General features: G+C 39.0%; 1 protein-coding gene and 1 long non-coding RNA gene across 4 annotated transcripts in view; one reads left to right on the top strand and one right to left on the bottom strand.

Moving 5' to 3' along the window:
- CILK1 (ciliogenesis associated kinase 1) overlaps positions 1–23,485 on the bottom strand; it is a 92,244-nt gene that overhangs the window by 30,665 nt on the left and 38,094 nt on the right. For all 3 annotated transcript variants that reach the window (XM_001364227.4, XM_016431135.2, XM_016431137.2), the window contains 3 exons: positions 22,548–22,602; positions 9,994–10,115; positions 8,821–8,900 (listed from right to left, as the gene is read on the bottom strand). In XM_001364227.4, coding sequence (XP_001364264.2) covers positions 8,821–8,900; positions 9,994–10,115; positions 22,548–22,602 — 257 coding nt within the window. The remainder of the gene's footprint in view (positions 1–8,820; positions 8,901–9,993; positions 10,116–22,547; positions 22,603–23,485) is intronic.
- Positions 208–4,825, top strand: LOC130457396 (uncharacterized). The gene is made up of 3 exons (XR_008916573.1): positions 208–581; positions 2,094–2,192; positions 4,312–4,825. It is a non-coding gene; the product is annotated as an uncharacterized LOC130457396 (long non-coding RNA).

A 23,485-nucleotide genomic window follows, 5' to 3' on the forward strand; every position in this document is an offset into this window, starting at 1 on the left:
TGCCGAGAAAACCCCAAACGGAGGCACGAAGAGTCAGAAGCGACTGAAAACAGCAGGAGGACAAGAATCATTTTCTAGAGGGAGGGAGCTGAACTCCAAAGAGGCTCGTTAAGGGACTTGCCCCAAGGTCACAAAGGCAGAGCAGGGAACAGAATCGGAATCAGGTGATGCCCAATCCATGGGCTTTCCACATGACCGCCTCAGGGTCGCCCAACAAGTCGGGGTAGGGTAGGTGCTCGCTCCCAGGAGGGAACAGAGAACAGCATCCCTGAACGAGGCAATGCTTCCCGGAGCGCCTTCAGGGCTGAATCCGGCAGGCTGTGGGCACGCGGTGCAATTTACATACTTAATGCCAGCAACAGATCTGTGCCCTGACATTTCTCCGTGGCCTTGACGTCGGGCTGTTTTCCTTTCCAGTGGGGAAAAAAAAGCACAGCGGTGACATGAACTTAGAACTATGGCAACTGACTGTAGAAGTGTTCTGCACTCTCCAAGGAGTCTGTTCACCAGGGACAGGGTGTACTTTCTCACACTGAGGAAGAGGTAACGAGGAAGCACGAGACCCAGGAGAGCGTGACTCCGTAAGCCCTTCTCGTCTTGATTTTTCCACCGAGTTTCAACACAGCAATAAGGAATAAGAGGCATTATTATCAAGAAGGCTGGGGGGGGGGGGGCGGGGAGGAGAGGGCTGGCTTTAGACTCAAGTTCTAAGCCCTCTTTCTTAATAAATGACACAGTCTTTGATAGTCTGATGGAATAAGCAGGGGGCTAGTGATCGGGTAACAGGACCTAGATTCAAATCCCACTTCTGATTCTTACTAGCTTGGGCAAGACCCTTAACCTTCGTAGAACTGAGTTATAAAAATGAGGTTCTTGAACTAGATGGTCTTTGAGGTTCCTTCCACTTTTAGACTAATGACCCTATGAGTCCCAAAGTTATTTTAGTTCTCTGGACCTCTGTTTCCTCATCTATAAAATGATGACATTAAATTTAATGACCTCCAGGGTCTCTTACAGTTCCGAGTTTATGATTTATTTATTTAACTTATTTAATTTGATTTATTTTAAACCCTTACCTTCCATCTTAGAACACTGTGTATTGATTCTAAGGCAGAAGAGCAGTCAGGGCTTAGGCAATAGGGGTTAAGTGACTTGCTCAGGGTCCCACAGTCAGGAAGTGTCTGAGGCCAGCTTTGAATCCAGGACCTCCCGTCTCCAGGCCTGGCTTTCAATCCACTGAGCTACCACCAAGTCTATGATTTAATGATTCCTGTTGCTCTTGTTCAGCTGTTTCAGTCATGTCCAACTTGACCCCATTTTTTTCTTGGCAAAGATTTGGTTTCTTGGCAAAGATGTGGGAGAAGTTTGCCGTTTCTTTCTCCAACTCATTTGACAGATGAGGAAACTGAGGCAAACAGGGTTAAGTGATTTGTCCAGGGTCACACAGCTAGTAAGTATTGGTGGTTATATTTGAACTCAGGAAGATGAGTGTTCCCAACTCAAGACCTGGTCCTCTATCTCTGCCACCTAGCTGCCCTTGAATGATTCTTACCAAAGACTAAATCAATACGGCCCCATGAAAGTCTTACTAATAGTATTCAAAGGGAATCAGACTTGCAAAATTCACACCCATCCCATAGAGCTCTGGGCTTGAAGTCAAGAAAACCAGAGTTCAAATCTTGGCTTGGATTCCTGCTAGCTATGTGGCCTTGGGCATACTTAAGCTCTTTTGCCTCAGTTTCCTCATCTGAAAAATGGGGATAATAATCACAGTGCTTACCTTCCAAGGTTGTTGGAAGGATCAAATGAGATAATCAGAAAGTGCTCAGCACAGTGCTTGGCACTATATAAAATCTATCATCATCATCATATTTTTGCCTTTCTACAGATGTGGAATGTTTCATATACTATCACTTGATGTCAATGTTACTTCTGTCGGTAGGTTTTGCTGAAGTGCTTTGCTTTGTTATAAGGGAATATTCAATGGCTAGCGAGAGAGCTATATTTGGAAATGACTGGTGTGGTTGTTGGTGTTTAGTCAATTTTTAGTGATGTCTAACTCTTAATGACCCTATTTGGAATTTTCTTGATAGATCCTGGAGTGGTTGGCCATTTCCTTCTCTACCTCTTTTTACAGATGAGGAAACTGAAAGTAAATAGGGCTAAGTGACTTGCCCAAGGTCACACAGCAAGTGAGTATCTGAGACCAGATTTGAACATAGGAAGATGAATCTTCCTGACTCCAGGCTGGGGGGCTTCATATCTATGGCACCACTTTAGTGCCCTAGTAAAATTTACAAATAAATAATAAAACCATCTTGGCTTCTTAATCATGAAGTATCTCCTTGGTTTCCCTTAGGAAAATCAGTATTTGGCTTCCTTTGCTCCCTCCCATAGTTTCCCCTTAGAACGTCATACTTAGATCTCTGCTTCTAGAAAGAGCCTAACACTGCATGAAAGCAGTCAGGCTAATAGCATCTTGAATACAGGATGAGCTTCAGGCTTAGGCCCTAAAACGGCCAAGACAAGCCTCCTTTCCTCTTTAGAAGGTCTCCTCCTTCCAGGGACAGGCGTCTAAATGTATAGTGCTCCTTGCAAGTGGGAAAACACGTGAGGGTCAGGGGATTTTGGCCAGGCCTGCAGAGTCCATTTACCTGAAGGTATAAGTGAAAGGTAAGATAGGGGCTTGTTTCACCACATATAGGCTGTGTCCCCTGTTGTTCCTTGGCCCCTAGATTCTCCTAAGTCTAGGAATTGAATGGAACTCTTCATCTGCCACTTGTTCATAAATATACATGGTTGCTTTTAGACACTGCATATGGGTTTCTTTTTTGGTCAGACTATGAAATCCATGTGGGTCCAATTGGCTCCCCTCTGCTAGACTTCACAAATCAGGTTTTTTGGATCTCCATCTTAAAAGTCAAAGAGTCTAAGCCTGTAGACTTGAAGTATGAACTGGCTACGAATCAGACATCCTAAAAGAGTATCAATGGGGAAACCAAGAATAAGACAAGAAATCCATCCGTTCTTAAGGATATCACCAATGCTTTTAAAAGTCCTCATTAAATGGAGAGGTGAGGGCAAATTGGCCTTTTTTTGCACTTTGCATAGAGTTTCACAACTGGACCTAAAACAATGCCACCAGCACCATCAACCGAGTTCTCCCTCTAGTCAAATTTAAAGCCACTGAAAATGACAGCAAGATGCCTTTGGACACAGTGCCTGTGACTCCAATGCTGGATACTTCCCAGGAACTTGAAAAGGTGCTAGGCAGTTCTCTCAGTGAATAGCAAACCGTTCTCCATCCTCTAAACTTTTAGCAGTACCATATATCACTCCAAAAAGCCCACAGCAACATACAAAGTTCTTTTAGGGTCAGATAATGGGCACAACAAGCCAAAGGACTCAACTTGGGGTCAGAAGAAACCTGAATTCAAATCTTGCCTCATACATTTATTGTGTGACTGCAAGTAACTAATTTAACTTCTCTCAGACTCGGTTTCCTCAGCTATAAAAATGGTACTGGGTAGCTAGGTGGCACAGTGGATAGAGTGTAGATTATGGAGACAGGAAGACCTGAGTTCAAATCCAGTCTCAGACAGCTTACTGTTGTGAGGATCATATGCTGTAATCTGCAGTAGCTATATATGCAAACTTTAAAGTGGCATATAAATGACAGCTGTCATTATTTATTCTTTTAAAACTCGTACCTTCTGTCTTTGACTTGATTCTCAGGTAGAAAAGCAGTAAGGAATGTAATTGGAATTAAATGATTTGTCCATGGTCATGAGGCTAGATTTGAACCCATGACTGCCCACCTCTAGGTCTTATTTTCTATTAACTGTGCCACCTAATCATTCTTTTAATAGTGTTTAATAGAATCCATAGGTACCCCCTGATCAGTAGTCCTTGGTGAGGGTTCAGATCTCCCATAACTGAGTGTTCCTGGTGCTTTCACACACCCTCAAAACAAATTACCCAAAGATCCTCCAAGATCACATATGCCTTGGTGCCAACAAGTTTCTGTCAATACATGGCTACTACTAGTGTTGAAATCCTAAACCCAAACATGAATCCAGTTAGGAGCGTCTCATTCATACTTGCACCTATTAGGTTTTGCCACCTACACCTTAGAACAACAACAACAAAGGAAAAAACAACCTGGAAAACAAAATTGGTGTTCACTGACTGGTAACAGCCAAAGAAATTATGGCACCTGAATATAATTAAGCCCTCTTGAGTATTTTTTTCCATCACAACTAGTTTTCCTGTCAGTCAAGTCTACCAATTTTTGTTTTCTTCTGTTTGCAGGAGAGCGCAACAGTGGTAAGAGCAATCTATTTGGAGTCTGCTACTTACTTCCTATGGGCAAATCATTCTTCCTCTCTGGACCTCAGTTTCTTCATTTGTAAAATGAGCAGAATGGACTAGATAGTCCCTAAGTTCCCTTCCAACTAGAAGTCTGTGAGTAGGAGTCTTGGTTCCTACCTCTTTCCTGGTAAATTACTTATCTCAATGTCATGATAAATAAAATTTGCTTCCAGTAGTTTCCTTTGTAACCATGTTAGGTACAGCTCCTTTTTGATAAATATATATTGTTTTCTTTAAAAAAAAAAAAAGAGGTTGTTGATATCTTGTGTTTTTATATCACCTCTATTTCCCTCTGTATCCTTCCTCTCATTCCTTCCCAGAGGGCATCCTTTATGATGAATAAAAAAGTTGAGAAAAAACCTCTGCAAGAAAGAGGAGAGAAGGTATCTCCCCCATGTCTCTTCTTTGGGGCCGAAGTCACTATAATTTGCTGCATTTGGTTTTAGAGTGTGTGTGTGTGTGTGTGTGTGTGTGTGTTTTCATTTACACTGTTGTAGCATTGTGTGCATTGTTTTCCTGTTCTGCTTACTTGATTCAGCATCAGGTCATCTTAAGTCTCTCCTGGCTTCTGTATCCATCATATTCATCATTTCTTGCAATACAGGAATATTCTATTAAATTTATATGCCAGAATTGGTGGACCCATTCCCAATAGGTATCTACACTGACTTTGTTTCCCAAGATGTCTTTGATCAACAATCCCATAGCAATTTCTCTTTGATGTACCATGGAGCAAGAAAGGGCTGAGAGAATTCAAAAGGAAAAGAGGTCTTCTAGCAGACCGGGAATGCTGGGAGGGCCAGGAAAGACTGTGGACCACCAATTTAAGCAGAATGAATAGACTATAGGTATGATGAAGAAGTGATTCTAGAATCACATTTGGTGTGGAGACATGCACACACTAATAAGAACACCAGAATACAAACTGATGGAGGAATAGCAAAGTCTTACTGCCTTTCTCATGGCCAATCCAGGGCATAATCACTCATTAAATAGAATGGTTGCAAAAATCCCATATTATTTAAATTGATTTTCTTGATCTCCTTTTGTTTTTGAATTAACATCAAATTCAATTTTGTGATGATACTCCACTATACTGGACCTGGAGTTAGGAAGACATAAGTTCAAATCCAGTCTCAGACATTTATTAGCTGTGAGATGTTGGGCAAGTCACTTAATCTATATTTGCCAAAGACTGTAGAAAGAGAATTATGAGATCTACCTACCAGGGTTATTGGAAAGATCAAATGAGTTAATATTGGTAAAGTGTTTAGTACAGTGCCTAGCACATAGTAAGAGCTATGTAGATATTAGCTTTTATTGTTGTTGTTCTTGTTATTATTACTTGTGTCAACTAATTCGAACAAAATTAATAGGGTTGAGGGAAAAAAGATCCACAATGATTTCTCATTGTTGAGTTGTTTCAATTGTGTCCAAACCTAAGTGACCCCATTTGGGATTTTCTTGGCAAAGATACTGGGGTGGTCTGCCATTTTCTTCTCCAGCTCATTTTACAGATGAGGAAACTGAGACAAATAGGGTTAAGTGATTTGTTCAAGATCACAAAGCTAATAAATACTTGAGTCTGGATTTGAACCCAGGAAGATGAGTCTTCCTGATTCCCAGTCCAATGCTGTATCCACTGTACCACCTAGCTGCCCTTCTATAATGATAATATAAATGAAAGTAACAATAATATGAATAAAACAATATTTAATTATAATGACCAACTTTTTCTCCAAAAAAGATGAAAAAAATGCGGCTGCTCTTTTTGTTGGGGGAAATAGGGGATTATGCATGTGGAATGTCAGATGTGTCATGGAAATTGGTTTTGTTTGGCTATTTTTCTTGATTTCCAGGGAAGGCTTACTGGAGATGAGCAAGAGGGAGCATTGATCTTGAAATGAAGATGCACTTATGATGCAAAAACAAAAGGCATAAATAAAGCTTTTAAAAAAAACCATAGTGGGAACTCTAACATAATTACAATATATTTTAAAAAATTGGCAGAATGCCTTTCCAAACCATCTGTGATTTTATCAGGGTAGGGAACTATCAGTATGGGGAATTCCCTCCACCAAACAGATTGTGAACAGTCTACAACTTCGTAAATAAGTTGTTGGTAGTCACCAAAAGATATACTAAATATAAGTGATTTGGTCCAGGGTTATAAAGCTAGTAAGTTTCAGAGACAGGACTTGAATAGAGTTCATCCTGTCTCCAAGCATAGCACCAGGATAGGTTGCCTCCATTTAAAAACAAATTCTTACTTTCTTAGAAGCAACACAAAGTATTGAAGTCCTTGTTCCAAGGCAGAAAAGCAGTAAGGGCCAAGCACTGGGGTTAAATAACCTTCCCAGGATCAGACAGCTTGGGAGTGAGTTGCCTCCATTTTGAGGACAGGGCTAAAGAATTATCTGAATCAGAGACATGTTAGAACCTGGATGGAGAACTTCCTATTTGTTTTACACCTGCTGACCAATTTTGTGAATACTCTCCACGTTTCTATCACCAGAGAAAGGTGCAGAGAACAAGACAGAAGTTACTTAGCTGAACAATGAAGGGTTAAAACATTCTAGGATACAAATATGCTAAATTACCTTGCTTACATTTCCCCCTCAACTTCTCCCTTCAGAATCCCTAGCTTTCTTCAAAGCTTCAATCAAGCAGCACCTCCTAGTGCCATCTCCCACAAAATTATCTTGCATTTGTCTCTCTGTATGTGTTAATTTCTCAGATAGAATAAAAGTTCCTTGAGAGCAGGGAGAGTTTCAATTTTGGCATTACAGGTAGAACATTTTAAACATTTAATAAATGCTTGCTAATTGATGTGATGGACTCTTACTGTGCAGTAAGAAATGAAGAAAAAAGAATTCAGAGAAATGTGGGGAGATTAATTTGAACTGATGTGGAATGAAAAGAATCAGAATCAAGAACAACATGCACAGAAGTATCATAGAACAAATATTGAAATGTGTTTTCCCACTCATGGCAGACAGGTGGCAGGCTACTTGGGCTGGAGTATAATACTAAAGTATTGTATATGGTGTCAGGTACAGGCAGTGTATCTGATTTTTTTTTCTTAATTATTTTTGTCACAAGAAAAGTTTTGTTCCAGAGGAGGAATTTGAAATAACTGGAATTTAAAGACAAGGAGTACAAATAAAATGTATTTAAGAAAAAGCAAGAAGGAAGAGAGGGGAGAAGGGGAGGGGAAAGGAAAAGGAGAGAGAAGGAAGACAGGGAATGGAGAGGGGAAAGAAGAATGGGATGGAGAGGATAGAGGAAGAATATAAGGGAAGATAGGGTGGGAAAAGGAGAGGGAGAGGAGGTGGGGGAGGGAAGAAAAAGAAAGGAGAGGGAGAAAGGAAGGGGAAAAGAAAAAGGCAGAGAGAGGAAAAGGGAAAGAATAAGGGGAGAGGATGAGGAAAGACATAAAGAGAGAAAAAGAGGAAAAAGAGAAGAGATGGTAAGTTGAGAAAGGGAGGGGCAGGAGAGAGTGAGGCAAAGAGTGAGGAGAATAACAACATCACATGATGGGTTTAAAAGAAAAACAATTCAAGGAGGTGAACAAAGCCTATTTTTATCATCTTTACTTAGCAAATAGGGGAAAGTTTTATTGCCTAAGGAAAGAGCAGACTGGGGACAATTAAGGATAGGATTGGCAATTTTAATTTTTAGAATTGTTCTAGCTATTCACTATGCTGCTACTACCAAGCTGCTTACAGCAACTTTATCCATTCAATGCTGATCTGAGAAGATTTATAAAAAGCTTCAATCAGATTTCCTTGTTGGGTGATAAAAATCTGCCTACTGGGCAAGAACTCTGAGCCTATAGTAGGTAGAAGTTGCAAAGAGCCAGCTCTGTGCTAGAAAATCTTCCCAATAGGTAAAACTGCCTGGTAGGGAAATGGGTTGCCTCTGGAAGAAATGGTTCCTCTCAGCTGAGGACTTCAAGCCAATTTGGGATGACCATTTATTATTTGTTGTAAAATGAGATGATCACTGAGCTTCCTTTTAATCCTTGAGATTTTGTGATTTGTAGGTACAAGAACTTCAAAAACAATTTTGACTTTAACATGCAGGGTGAAAATAATTCCATTTCCAATGTACAAAATCAGAGCTTTCAGTGCTCTAAACAATACACATGAGTCTGACAGAACATAAGTTCTATGGCTTCCTCATTTAAACACTATCTAACCCTTGACTGGTAATAATTCTTGGATGAAGAAAAATAAAAAGTGCTGTTAAAGTCCATAAACATTAAATATGTAAGCAAACAGGAACATGAAAAATAATGAGTAAGAAATCCAGGAATCAAGGAAGTAACAGACTCGAAAGTTCATTGATAATGCCTCAGCCATCCTGTACCAAATGCTTTCCACATAAGGTTACTATGTAATGTTACTTCACTGTTATCCAAAAGAATAATTACATCAGATGACTTACCATGTTTGTGGATGAATGCAAGTCCCTGTAGTATCTGATACATGATATTCCTAATAGCTGACTCAGGAAACAACTTGTTTCTGTATTAGGTAGAGAAAGAAAAATCAAGTTATAAGACTGGGTTAACAGACATATATTATATAAATATATTCTCTGTTCCTGAATCCTTATGATAATAATAGGCAAGAAGTTAGGACAAATTATATAATAGAGAAATGCTAGAAGTCTTTCTAATAACATTAGGGGTAAAGCAAGGATGTTCATTGTTACTATTATTTGCTATACATCCAGATAGAGATAAGACAAGAATAAGAAAATGCATGAATAATTTATAGGAGAAGATAAAAATGGTATCACTTTAAGCAAATAATATGATGGTTTCTATTTAGAGCTCTAAAGATTCAACTAAAAACTAACTAAAATAATTAACTTTAGTAAAGTAGTAAGAGATAAATAAATCCACAAAGCAATCTTTTTGCACATTATCCATCAGAAAGAGAGAGAAAAATAAACTCCATTCAAAATGAATTCATAATTTATAAAATATCTGGGTAATTTACCACTTACCAAGACTCACTGAAGAGTTATATGTTCTCCCAGTTTGTTGCTTTCCTTTTAATCTTGGTTGCATTGGTATTGTTTGTACAAACACTTTTTAATTTGATATAATCAGTCATTCATTTAACATTTTGTAATGTTTTCTATCTCTTGCTTGGTTTTAAATTCTTTCCTTTCCCATAGATCTGACAGGTATAATATTCTATGTTCACCTAATTTATTTATGATTTCACTCTTTATATTTAAGTCACTTACCCATTTTGAATTTATCTTGGCATAGGGTGTGAGATATTGATCTAAACAATTTTCCCCATACTGTTTTCCACTTTTTCCCAGCAGTTTTTGTCAAACAGTGGGTTCTTGCCCCCAAGGCTGGGATCTTTGGGTGTATTGTATACTATCTTGCTGAGATTTATCCTTAGTCTATTCCATTGATCCACCCTTCTGTCTCTTAGGCAGCACCATATTATTTTGATGATCACTGCTTTACAGTACAATTTAAGATCTGGTACTGCTAGGCCCCAATCCTTAAAATTTTTTTTTCATTATTTCTCTTGATATTCTTGATCTCTTATTCAAGCAATTCCTTTCTAAAACAAATTCCCCAAACTGTACCTTTCTTTCATTAGCTGATACAGGTTTTCTTTCATGTATTCAAAGACAAAATAAAGATGATCATTTTCCCTGATGACTTCTTTCAATTTCACTACATTGGCATGGTTGAGCTTCTTTAAAGACTGGGGATAAAAAGAAGAAAGATTTTGGTTAGAAAAATAAAGTATTTTACCCTTTACTTAATAATATCTAATATATAGAAAATACTTAAAGATTGCACAAAGTATATATTATCTCATTTGAATGAGACAACTTTTGTTGAACTGGCAGATTATATGACAGAGGTATTAACCCCATATTTTACAAATAAAGACATTAGTGGGGGTCATGGGGACAGGAGGTTGAGACTGGCAGACCACTTGAGCTTGAGTTCTCGGCTAAGGTTATTTGGGTATTGGCCCTGGATCTAGCACCAATTTAAGTGCCCAGGAAAACCAGGCAGCTTAAGGAAGAATAATCCTGCATAGGTCAGAAACAGACTAGGTTAAAGCTTCTGTGTAGGATCAGAACTAGAATTGCTCCTCTAAATGGCCACCACTGCCCTTCTAGCCTAGGCAAGACAGGAAGACTCAATATTAAAAAAAAAGAAAATTAACATTAAATGGAATGACTTACCTGTTTCACAATACAACTGTCAAGGACAAGTGTTAAATCTAGCACTTCCTGACTCTGAGTCCAATATCATAGCCTAAGTTATCATTTCTTTATCTTTGTTGGGTCATGGACCTCCCTCTTTGGCAGTCTGATGCAGAAATGGACTCCTCAGAATAATGTCTTTAAATGCATAAAATAGATAGGATTATAAAGGAATCTGATTGTACTAAAATAAAATTATCAAAATATTTTTAAAACAAGTTTCTGGAACTCAGGATAAGAAACCTTGCTACAATTTTATAGCCACAAAAATGCTATTTATATAGTTTGATTAGAATTGTAAATGGAAATTTTATAAAGGAAATGTTTCTTTGAAATCATTAATAACTTTCTATGGAATAAAGATTTTGACAATCCATAGTGTAAAGTGCTTACTAGGTCCTTAGCCATTACAGAGTGCCCATTATTTTGTGCCAGACATTGCACCAAGAACTGTATTATGAGCTTACGTGACTACTTCCAGATGTAGGTATCTGGAAATAACCAGAGAAGAACCAATAAAGAAAGCCATCTTTTTTTCCTCCCAGCTGCAGATATGGCAGCTGCTTCCTGCTGAGATCATTAACTAAGTGTTTGCATATACTTTGAAGTAAGAATAGCTGAATGAGGCCAAGGCAGATGGCCAGATTCTTAAGTCTTCCTCTCTCTTCCTTTGTGTATTTTACTCCATGTACTGTGCTGCTACTTCTCAAGCTTTGTGAGCTTTAGGCATGCAGGAAACACTCAGAATTATACAGGAAGAAAGGAAAAGAAGAGAGGGAGGAGAAGGAAGAGAGAAAGGAAGGAAAAAAAGATGAAGAGAAACAGACATAGACAGACAGACAGACAGAGCTTTCATGACCTCAGAACTACAAGTGAGGAATCATTTGCTTGAAAAAGCAACAAAGGCAAAAGCACTAGGAAAGAATGAATGAATGAGTGAATAAATGAGTGAATTAAAAAAGTATTTATTAAGCACTCACTATGTTCTAAGTATTGAGAGAAGTACTGGAGATACCCATTTAAAAAAAAGTAAAACAATCCTTGCTCTCAAGGAGCTCATGTTTCAATTGAAGGAGTCAAGGTTTTAAGCTTTGGGGTGGATAAAAAGGTCCAGAAATACCTGAGGTTTATAACTAAGGCAGTTGGCAAGCTCTGGGTCTCCTTAGGTTGAATCTACAGGTCTGATAATGATGATAGTACTGCTAGCATCACTACAGTCTTTTAAGGCTTGTAGAGAACTTATACATGGGTTATCTCATCAGAATTTCATAACAACCCTATGAGGTAGATGTTATGATTATTCTTATATTACAGATGATGAAACTGAGGCCAAAAGAGGTTATGTGACTTGCTCAGTCAAGTCAGCTAATATCTAAGGCAGGATGTGAATTTTTGTCTTCCTGACTCCAAGTCCAGCACTTGATGCAATTTACTCCCTAGAGGATTCTTACGATGATGCCAAGGATCTAGAAAGGCAGGTGAGATGAAAGCACCTGAAGGATCTTAGAAGGCAACAGCAGAGCAGATGATAAAGCCTGGAGTACCTTGGAAGCAACGGCAGAGCAGATGGTTGGGCCTCATGATTTTTCCATCTCTTTGGAAAGAATAGAACTGATGACTGCCAGTGGGGTCAAGAGGATAATGAGAAGGCAACCCTGTTGGTGGGGCTTCCAGGTAGAGGAGATCAAACAATCTGGAAGAGGAGACTAGCCTAGAATACAGTGTATATAGTTTTCTACTTAGCCATTCTGTCTTCACACCACCTGCATATTTAGTGATGAAGACTAAATTTATTTATTTTTTTAAAAATCAGTTGGTAGCTAGGGCAGCTAGATGGCTCAGTGGATTGAGTCAGTCTTAGAGATGGGAAGTCCTAGGTTCAAATCTAGTCTCAGACACTTCCCAGCTGTGTGACCCTGGGCAAGTCACTTAATCCCCATTGCCTAGCCCTTACTTCTCTTCTGCCTTGGAACCAATACTCAGCATTGAATCTAAGACAGAAAATAAGGGTTAAAAAAACAGTGGTAGCCATGTAAAAACAGCAACAGGTCAGACACATTAGTCTGTAAAATTTACCAGATAAATTAATTTTTCATGTCCCTGGTCTTCTTTAAAGAAAGTTAAAAAAAAACAGTAACTTTGACCACCTGAGTAAGTCCTTTAACTCAGTTAATATTTTGTCTCTCATAGAAGAGGATCAACTATTCTTAACAATGTTCTGAAGCAAACTGAATATTTTTTCATAGGTTATCACAGAATATCATAGTTGAAGGTGCAAAAGATAACATCTGATCATCAAAACCCCTCATTTTCCAGCTTAGGAACTTGAAGCCCAGAAGTAAAATGACTTCCCAAGGTTTCACCATTAGTTGCAGAGCCAAATTGGAACTCGGGTCCCGGGTCTTTGGTGTTTATTTTATTATGCCATCCTGGCTCTGTCGTTTTGGGTAAGAAAAAAGAGCCATTAAAAAGTTTTTCCTGGAGAATAAAAAGCTAATATTAATCATATTTGAGCACAGAAAGAAATCTGTAATAAATGAGACAACCAGGATTCAGCACTTGGGTAGAGGCGCTACTTGTATTCCTATTAACTGGCAAAGGAGGTGGAAGGAGGTTACTGGACAAGAACAGAACTTTAAAAAGCAAAACCACGCTCCTTTGAGGCCCATTCCCTAAAAGACAAACTCCTTCCAAGGCACTTTCTTGGCAGGGCAGCGTCATCTGCTTGGCCCAACCGGCCCCTCCTGTCTGGAATGACATGAATTGGCTGCCGATTCCACCTCCTTCTTGGGCTGGGTTCCTTGTGCTCCATGGGTACCCGCCATAAACACTGCCCAACTTGCAAATGGCCACTCAACCCCTTCACTGCTTCTATCCTGCCCATTGGCAGATGCCAGGCCACAAGCCTGCCCTCTCCGAAGAGTGAGATGGCCCAGAGGAAAATGATTTCAGAGACAAATGAAGTCACGGATGGAATTCTGAGAATTCTAGTCAGGGATAGAGTTCCTCTGACTGCTGGCCTGAGGGAACGTCATCAGCTCAGACTGCTTGTTTAAGCTGGGGAGAGGGGTCCTGCAGAACTGCGCCTCTGAGAAGAATTCCTACTGTCATCTCCTTGTAACGTGTGTGTTTGTGCTCATACAACTCCCCTGAAAACTTTTTCCAGGAAATAAGGCCCTCCCCTTGGCAGATTGGGCTGTGCTGGTCCCGGAACACAAAGCAGGAAAAGGACATGGAGGGAATGCATTATTTGACTTCAAATGGGCTTCTTCTGAAAAAGGATCCTTGTGGTCCAAGGGTCCAGTCCAGCCTAGCGAACCCCGCACCATCTGTAAATTAACTATCATTTCTGACAACGAGCTTCAGTCTAGTACGATGTGGTACTGGGTGCTGGACCATACAGTCAGGAAGCATTTATTTATCACCTAATATGTGCCAAGAACTGGGGGGACAAATGTAAAACATAAAGCATTATCAATGTTGAAGGGCTTATTCTATTCAAATGGAAGATAGAATACTTGGTTTGAGAGACAGAGAAGTTTGCTGAGACTGAAGAGTGTGGGAGGAGGAAGTATTACACAAAGGATCAAGAGGAAAGAGGGGGTGGGTAGCTGGGTAGCTCAGTGGATTGAGAGCCAGACCTACAGACTGAGGTTCTGGGTTGGAACGTGGCCTCAGATACTTCCTAGCTCTGTGACCCTGGGCAAGTCACTTGACCCCCTGGGCAACCTCTTTGAAAGGCAAGGGTTTGGGGGGGAGGCAGAAGAGAGGGGAGGATGGAGAGAGAGGGAGAGAGGGAGGAAGAGAGAGAGAGAGAGAGAGAGAGAGAGAGAGCATTCATTAAGCTATACTAATATGCTGTTCATGTTAATATTATGATGTTTCCAGTACAAAATCTCTTCCCCATCTATTTCCTGAGGTCCGGTTTATGGCATTTCATTCAAATTCTGACTGAGTCATTGCCATTATGCTTGGTTTGCATGGTTAGATGCCAGTGATGATCTATCCCCTTGGACTCTATTTGGCTTTGTCCTCAGGATTCATAATAACTATCTGGCTCCTCTCTCTAGAAAATGGCTGCCTGGCTTGGCCTTTGCCCTGTTTAGAGCTTTGGCTTCTCTGTCCCATTGGGCACACTGGGTTCCTGCCTTTAGCCCCACAGCAACTTGTAAAAATCTTACTAAGTGTAAAAGCTCAAGTAAGGGCTCATGATCTGTGCAGATGGAGGGAGCATCCACACCAGTGAAGATCACAGCTCTTTTTGAGGGCGGGGAACATGGATTGAACATGGGAAAGGATCATAATAGGTCATCTAGCTCCTGAGACTCTAAGCCAAGGTCACACAAATAGTCATAGAGCAGCTTCCTTCAAACTCAAGACCTGACCTCCACCATTTTTGTGGTGGCTTAGTCATATCAATTGTGTTCTACTCTTTATGACCTCATTTTGGGGATTTTCTTGGCAAAGATACTAGAGTGGTGTGCCATTTCCTTCTCTGGCTCATTTTACAGATGAAGAATGGAAGCAAACAGGGTTAAGTGACTTGCCCAGGGCCACACAGCTGCTAAATGTCTGAGGCTGGATTGAATTCAGGAAGATGAGTTGCCCTGATTCCAAGTCCAGAGCCCACCATACCAGTTTGTTTATGTTTTTTCTTTCATGGAGACTCATTTGACAGTTTGGTGAAGCCCAAAGATCTTTTTTCAGTATAATTTTTTAAATGCATAAAATAGAATTGCAAATGAAACAATTATATCAAAATAACGATGACCCCCAGTTTACAAACCCCTATACTATACCATACATACTACCATTTTGGAAATCTTTGTATCCCTAGCATCTAACAGAGTATCTTTTACTCAATAGGCACTTGATAAATGTGAATAATGGTTGCTGAAGGAATTAACGGTGCTTAATACACATTGCCTTAGCTATTTAATGATTACTGAATTGAATTAATGCCATTATTACTAAACATATTTATACCAAGAATTTCTTCAAAGCTCCAAATATTTCCCCTCTCCTCTACCAAGTTTGCACAAATACAAAACCTTCCTCCACATTTCCTTCTAGTGACATATTCGGATTGTTTTAAATAACAATTCAATTCAATAAACATTTGTTAAGTTTTTGCTACAAGTAAAGGTCTGTGGTTAGCACTGGTCATACTACAAAGATAACAATGAAACTGCCTGGCTTCAAAGAACATAAATTCCACTAAAGGCTCTAAAATGTTCACAAATAAATAAGTAGAAGGTGATGAGGTGGTAGGGGGTAAGAATCTAGGAAGGGTTCGTGGAGGCTCTAATAGATTGAATAAAAGAGGGAATGCATTCCAGGAGTGGTGGGATAGAAGATAAAATGCTGGATCTGAACTCAGGAAAGACTCATCCTCATGAGTTCAAATCCAGTCTCAGACACATACTAACTATGTGACCCTGGACAACTCACTTAAACGTATCCCTCAGTTCTTCATCTATAAAATGAGCTGGAGAAGGAAATGGCAAACCACTCTAGTATCCTTTCCAAGAAACTCCAAATTGGATCACAAAGAGTCAGATATGACTTAAAACAACCAAGAAATGACAATGACATGGAGGACAGATCTGAGAATGAATGAAGGAGGAAGAGGGAAGGTCAAGTTCATGGAATGGCCGAGAGTACAGTTTGGCTGGAGCACCAAATATCCCTAAAAGCTCATTCTCCATTCCTCAAAACTTGTCAGCTTCATCAGCAGACCTCTTCTCCCTGTCTATGGTCACAGAAGATGAGGTATCCCTCTCCTCCTTACCAAGGTTAATTCCTCCACTTATGTGCCTGATCCTCTTCCTTTCCAACATCTCTAAGAATTACATCCTTTCTTCTCTCCTCCAAGTTTTCAATTTCTCCCACTCCCAAAGGTCCTTTGACCATTTGCATTTAAACATAATCAGGTCCCTCATGTGAAAATAAAAACAAATAAGCAATTTTAAAAAACCTTCTACCCTATGTAGTGACTTTCGTCTGTTTTACCCTCCCTGGAGAATAAGGAAATAAAGAAAAATTCATTACATGGAATACCTCTGCTTCCTCATTACTCAACCTTTTCTTATCCCTTTGCAATCTGGATTCTTCCTTCCTCATTCTAATGGAACTATTCTGTCTAATGCCACCAACCATAAGCAAAAGCAACACTCGTCTTCACTAAAGTCCCTGAACCTCTTTAATAGTCTTCCTGCTGGATATTCTCTTTCCTTGGTCTTTTAATTGTTTCTCTTGCCTAAAGGATCTTCCCATTCCATTCTGCCTATCACACAGTAGCCAAAGTAATTTTCTTTGAACGTTGGTCTGCTCATGTCATTTACCCAGCAAACTCAAGTGTTTACTCACTGCCTCTAAGATTAAAAAGTACACACCTCTGTTTACTTTCAAACCTTTTACAACTGGATCCCATTCTATACTTTTTATATATTTCTCTAAGTTCAACTCTGACATGTCCTGGTTCTGAGACCCTGGGTAATTCTCTTAGCCTCTCAATGCTCTAAGCAAGTTATAAAACAATGCTCCCACTTTAGGCACTGAATAAATGCTTCTTCATTGATATTAGTTGCAGAAAAGGTGCCAACCTGCACTAGCATAGGGAGTTTCCTTATCTGGGAGTTTCCCATATCAGTGAAATGACAGGTCTTGTCCCTATTGATATCTTTTTTTTTTTCCAAACCTTTATCTTCTATATTAGAGTCAATACTAAATATCAGTCCTAAAACAGAAGGTTAGTAAAGGTTTGGCAATTAAATGACTAGGTGATAAGGTGAATTGCTGATGGTCACATAGCTAGGAAGTGTCTGAAGTCACATTTGAACCTATTTCCTCCTGACTCCATGCCTGATGCTCTCTCCACTGTGCCACTTAGCTGCCCCTTTTATCCCTATCCTTATTCTGTACTTTATGGTACAGTTAGCCTGGTCTTCTTGCTGTTTCCTCCCACATGTCTATCTCTTTGTCTTTGTACTGGTTGTCCTCCATGCTCTTCTTCCTCCCCTCTGACTCACAGAACCCCTCATTCCCTTCAAGCTAAAGCTCAAGCACTAATTTGTACATGAAGCTTTCCTTGATTCCTCCAGCTGCTAGTGACCTCCTTCCCTAAACTGCTACATACTTATTCTCTACATACATACATACACACATATGCCTAATGCATACACATGTGTGTATTATCTCATCTGATAGAATATAAATTCTTTGAATACAAGAATTACTTCATTTTTGTCTGTCCCCAGTATTTAACAAGTATCTGGCACATGATAGGCACTTTAATGGGGCAGCTAGTGGCACAGTAGACAGAGTGCTGGGCCTGAAGTCTGGAAGATTCATCTTTCCGAGTTCAAATCTGACTTCAAACTATCTTAGTTTGTGACTCTGGCAAAATCACTTAACCCTGTTTGCCCCAGTTTCCTGATCTGCAAAATGAGCTAGAGAAGGAAATGGCAAACCAATCCAGTGTCTTTGCCAAGAAAACCCCAACAGGGTCACAAAGAGGCAGACACACCTGAAACAACTGAAGAACAACAACAACATAAGCCCTCTGATAAACATTCATCGATTGATAAATTGACTAGCTGGCTTCAGAGTCACCACACCCTCCTTGTCTTACACTCTCATAGTTCCTCACAACTCTGTCGCTGCCTTTCTTCTATATACACCCTTTCTCTTAACAATCTCATTCCCTCTCACAGCTTTAACAACTACCACTATGTGAATGAATTTCAAAGCCATAATTCTAACCTTGATCCCTTTTCCGGGTTTCATACTCACATTTTCATCTGTTTACAGATCATCTCAACTTGGAGGTCACCTGAGCTTTTTAAGCTCAAACATGTCCCAAACCAAGCTCATTATCTATACCTGCTCCTCCTTCTGATTTTACTCTGCCTGAGATGCCACCATTCACCCAATATACTCTTTACCTTTAATATTACCCTTTACTCTTTTCTAAAATATTGTCAAACACCTCAGCAATAATGTTTTTTTCTTTGGCACAAGGGTGGGTTCAATCTGGAATTCAAGTGTGGAAAATGACTACTATCTCTAAAAAGTCATTAAGATAATTTTTAAAAATACCTCAGTGTACTAATAATTAGAGAACTATACATTAAGGCATCTCTGAGATTACTGTTCACATGCACTTCTTCATGAAATATAAATTTACCCCATTTTGTCTCCTTTCCCATTTCTCTTAGTATTAACCTCTTTTTTTTTACCTCTAGTTTTATATATTTTTTTACATACATATATAGATCTTAACATTTCATCCTATACAGTTTGTCACTGTTCCCTCTAAGATAACAATTTGTAATAGTTACCAATATCATCTTTTCTTATAGGGATACCAATCATTTGAAACTCCCTTAAAAAAAGTTGGGTTTTTTCCCCCTTTTCTTAATTACTTTTTGGTGATTCTCATGAGTTCTGTGTTTGGGCATCAAATTTCCTGTTTAAGTCCACTCTTTTCTTTATGAATACTTGGAAGTCTTCTATTTTATTAAATGACCATACTTTTCCCTGAAAGAATATAGTCAGTTTTGCTGGGTATTAATCATTAATATCATCAGCCTAACCTAGTCAATCAGCTGAGCTGGGTAGTTTATTCTTGGTTGCAGACCCAGTTCCCTTGCTTTGCAGAATATCATATTCCATGTCTTCCAGCCCTTCAGTGTAGATGCAGCCAGGTCCTGTGTTATCCTAACTGTGGTTCCATGGTATCTGAATGACTTCTTAGCAGTTTGTAATATTTTTTTCTTGGTCTGGTAGTTCTTGAATTTGGCTATAACATTCCTGGGCATTGTGAGTTAGGAATTAAATGCAGGCGGTGATTTGTGGATGCTTTCAATCTCCACTTCCCCTCTTTTTCAAGAATGTTGGGGCAGTTTTCTTGGATAATTTCCTGTAAAATGATGTTCAGGCTTTTTATTTTGTCATGATCTTCCAGTAGTCCACTAATTCTTAAATTGTCTCTCCTGGATTTGTTTTCATTCTCTGTGGTTTTGTCAATGAGGTGTTTCACATTTTCCTCAATTTTTTCATTCTTTTGATTTTGTTTTATAGACTCTTGCTGCTTTGTGAAGTCATTTGCTTATAGTTGTTGGATTCTAATTTTTAAAGACCAAATTTCATCCATAGCTTTTTGGTCATCATTCTTCTGGTCTGATTTTCTTTGTAGGTCAGCTTTTACCTTCTTTGCCTCGTTTTCAAGCTGGTCAATTCTGGCTTTCAAGACACTCTTTTCTGTTTCCAGATGACTTCTTTTGCTTTTAAAGTTCTTTTCCCAATTGTCTTCAGCCTCTCCTAATTATTTTCTGAGTTCTTCCAAAGCCTGTGTCCAATTTGCTGGAGTTTCTGTGTTTTTGCTTGGTGTTCCTTGGTCCTCCTCTGTTCCATTTGCTCGTTGTTCATTACCTAAATAGAAGCTGTTGTTTGTAATTTCTTTTTTCTTTTTCTATTCTTTACTCATATTTTTCCCTTCCCCTCCCCCTGTAATTGGTTGTAATCTTGCTCCTCTGATTATTTGCTGGGTCTGTGGGTTTGGGCTATTCTGTCCTTAAGAGGCTTCTTCTCTGCTCAGCTGATTGACTAGGTTAGGCTGATGATATTAATGAGCCCTGAGGTCAGATCTTCCCCAGCTGGCAGCAGAAGCTAAAGGTGTAGGTCAAAGTATGGAGGCTGCAGGGAGCTGGGTTTCCCACCCTGTTATCATGGTATTCTCTAGTGATTGCAGCCTTCACCCTCAGAGCTTAGTCAGCAAAGCTCTCAGCACAGTCAGTGGGGGAGGGGTGTTGGAGCTTGAGCTTCCCTGGCCTCTGAAGGCTTCTTGTCTGCCCTACTGATAAGGCCAAAACCTCAAGAAGGGGGGGGGGCACATGGAGCATTTTGGCTGTGACTAGACTGCTCTCTCTGCACTACTCCAGCTGCCTCCCTGCCATCGGTGTTCAACACCCAGAGCCTGGCACAGCTGTGCCAGCAAGGCACTTCCTCTGGATTAATGCCATTGCCTGCCTAGAGATTCCAGGGACCGCTGGAGAATCAGCACAGTAGATAGGGGAGGAGTCCTGGGTTCCTTCTTCCTTTCCCTTGAACCCGAGACTTCAAGAATTTAGGGGTTTTTTTGGTGTACCTTTTAAGTTGAATCCAGCAGGAGGGTCCCCCAGCTCTGTCTTGTTGTTAGATTTGGTTTTCTGTCCCCTCGAAGCACTTTGTTTTTGATTGGTGTGGAAGGGTTTTAGAGATCTAGACTTTTGCTGTGTCTAAGCTGCCATCTCCACTCCATTAAAAAAACTTTTCAATGGTCCTCCTTTGGCCCACTATGACCTACTAAGGAAAGTTGAAAATATTCTTGCCTAACACTTTAGGCCCTCCACAATTTAGCAACACACAATTTTTCGAGGTTTGTCTCATTTTATTTCTTACTGTTAATGTTACTACCATCTATCAAACATGGGCCACTTCTTCCTCCCCCCATCCAGTCCACTTTACTAGACTTTCCTGTCATTGTTTATACTAATCCTATTTCTGGATTGTCTGCTCCACTACTCCTTTCCTCTTGAATTTCTACTGTCCTTTAAAGCCCATCTCAAAAGCTACCTCTGTCATGCTAAGGAAGTTTCTATAGGCCCATTCTAGCAGGAAGGAGTTGCAGCATAATTTCCCTTAAGTAAAAAAATGTCCTTGGAGAATACTTGATCTCACCTTGATGAACCCTGTACTGACAGTTTTTGACAGAACAAAGAAGGCTTTATTTCCTGGGTTTGATCTGCCTCTCCTTCACTGCCATGTTTATAAGGAAAGGTTAGAGATATGGATATAATGTTATATTAAGGCAATCAAGATGGAGGCATAATGTGCTAAGAAAGTGGGCAACAGCAGAGTCATTTTCAATATAAATCTGGTAGCTTATATTAATTTACTCAAAGATAATGAGTAGGTTATTTGGACAAAAACAAAATGACTTGCAAAATTCTGATATAAACAAGTGGATTGAATCAGAGTATTTACTTTGAAAAGAAAAAGAAAGCAGAGAAAATAAAAGATATCTGGCCATAATGCTAAATTAAGAAAAGTCTAAATAGGAAATGCTATCATAAAAAGGTTGAAACATATTTATCTTGATTATGGTTACATTTTATAGGAAATCAATTTGGAGAAGAAAAAAAGTGAAGGAGTAAAGGGAGAAAGTAAAAACTGAAAAAAGAAAAATATCCACTTCCTGCCAACAAATGCCAAATATTAATACTAAATCCTAATTTAAAGACCAGCTATAGTCATTCCAGTAATAAAATGAACTGAAGTATTTATATGATATAGTAAAACCTTTATACTGGGTTGGGGCTTTGTGAGAATTCATTTATTATTGAAGATAAATACTTTACAGTTGTTATATTTATTAATTGCACTCTACAAAAGTATCATAACAGAACTTTCCATCTGTATATCTTTTTCCTTCCAGTTCATTCTTTACTTTTCTATCAGAATAATTTTCTTCTTTTATCCATAGCTCTAGACCATTCTTCTGTTTAAAAAGTTCAGTGGTTCTCCTTTAGCCGACTATGACCTCCAAAAGAAAGTTGAAAATCCTCTTGTCTAACATCCTACGCCCTCCACAATTTAGCAGCACACAATCTTTCAAGGTTTGTCTTATTTTATTTTCTACTATTAATGTTACTGTCTATCAAACATAAGCCACTTCTTCCTCTCTAAATCCAATATACCCTAATATACTATTAGACTGTCAAAAGTTCCTTTGTAGGAAGAGGCATTAATAACATTTAATATATGGAAAATTGAAATTAAGTGATTAAAACTATATCAGCTATCTCTAACTCAACATAGATAAACTTGAAAAATAACCATTAACACAAAAGATTTGTTCATGTATTAAAAAATACCTTGACCTCTCGAAGATTCATACATTCCTCCCAGGAATAGAACTTTCTTTTCATCCTAAGAGAGAAGAAAGGAACAAATAGTACATTTAGTGAAAACAACGGCCTATCCGTGCATCATAAAAATTGGGGTTTTCACTATAAGCTGGATAAGTTGACTATCCATTTCTGTTTCTTGACTTCATCATTCTATATTGCCCTAAATTTAAATTTTTTAAATTATTTTTTAAAAATTTGTTCTTATTATCATGCAAAACACAATTCTATATCGACCATTGTTTTAAGAGCATATTCATACATCATCAAAACCCCAAAATAAAAATTATAAATACACTGATCTGAAAGATATTATATATTGATCCACACCCATCTGATTCTAACAGTTCTTCCTCTGGAGGATAGTTGTCCCTCTCTATATTGCGGTTCATTTATCATGGCTTCACTGTATTGCAGGCTTAAAAAAAAAAATATATATATATATATATATAAAATTCTGTATCATGGAGTTTTTGCTATATCACGAGATTTGCGGATGAATAATGTACTGTACACAGTGGAAATGCAGTATGTGCCACTACCGTTCCTGCACGTTTGCCAAGCAAGATTGTGCACAGCACACTATTGGCTGATGGAATGAAAGGCAATCAACCACGGCACTGTGTTCTGTATCCTGGGCACTGATTGGTTCAGTGTTTATAAGCGTGTGGAAAAGATTTATAAGGGAGTGGGAAGGGTTTATAAAGCCTTAAAATATATATAAATAATAAAATGAATATAACGCCGCTACTTCATGGATTTTCACCTATCGTGGGGGTCTCTGGAACGTAACCCCTGTGATAGGTGAGGGATCACTGTACATTGCCCTAAATTGTATTGTATCTTAAGACCTGTCAGTTAATTCCAGTCTATTCCACAAAATATAGAAAAAGATACAATATGGT

Source organism: Monodelphis domestica, chromosome 2 (assembly GCF_027887165.1).
Source record: "Monodelphis domestica isolate mMonDom1 chromosome 2, mMonDom1.pri, whole genome shotgun sequence".
Taxonomy (NCBI): domain Eukaryota; kingdom Metazoa; phylum Chordata; class Mammalia; order Didelphimorphia; family Didelphidae; genus Monodelphis; species Monodelphis domestica.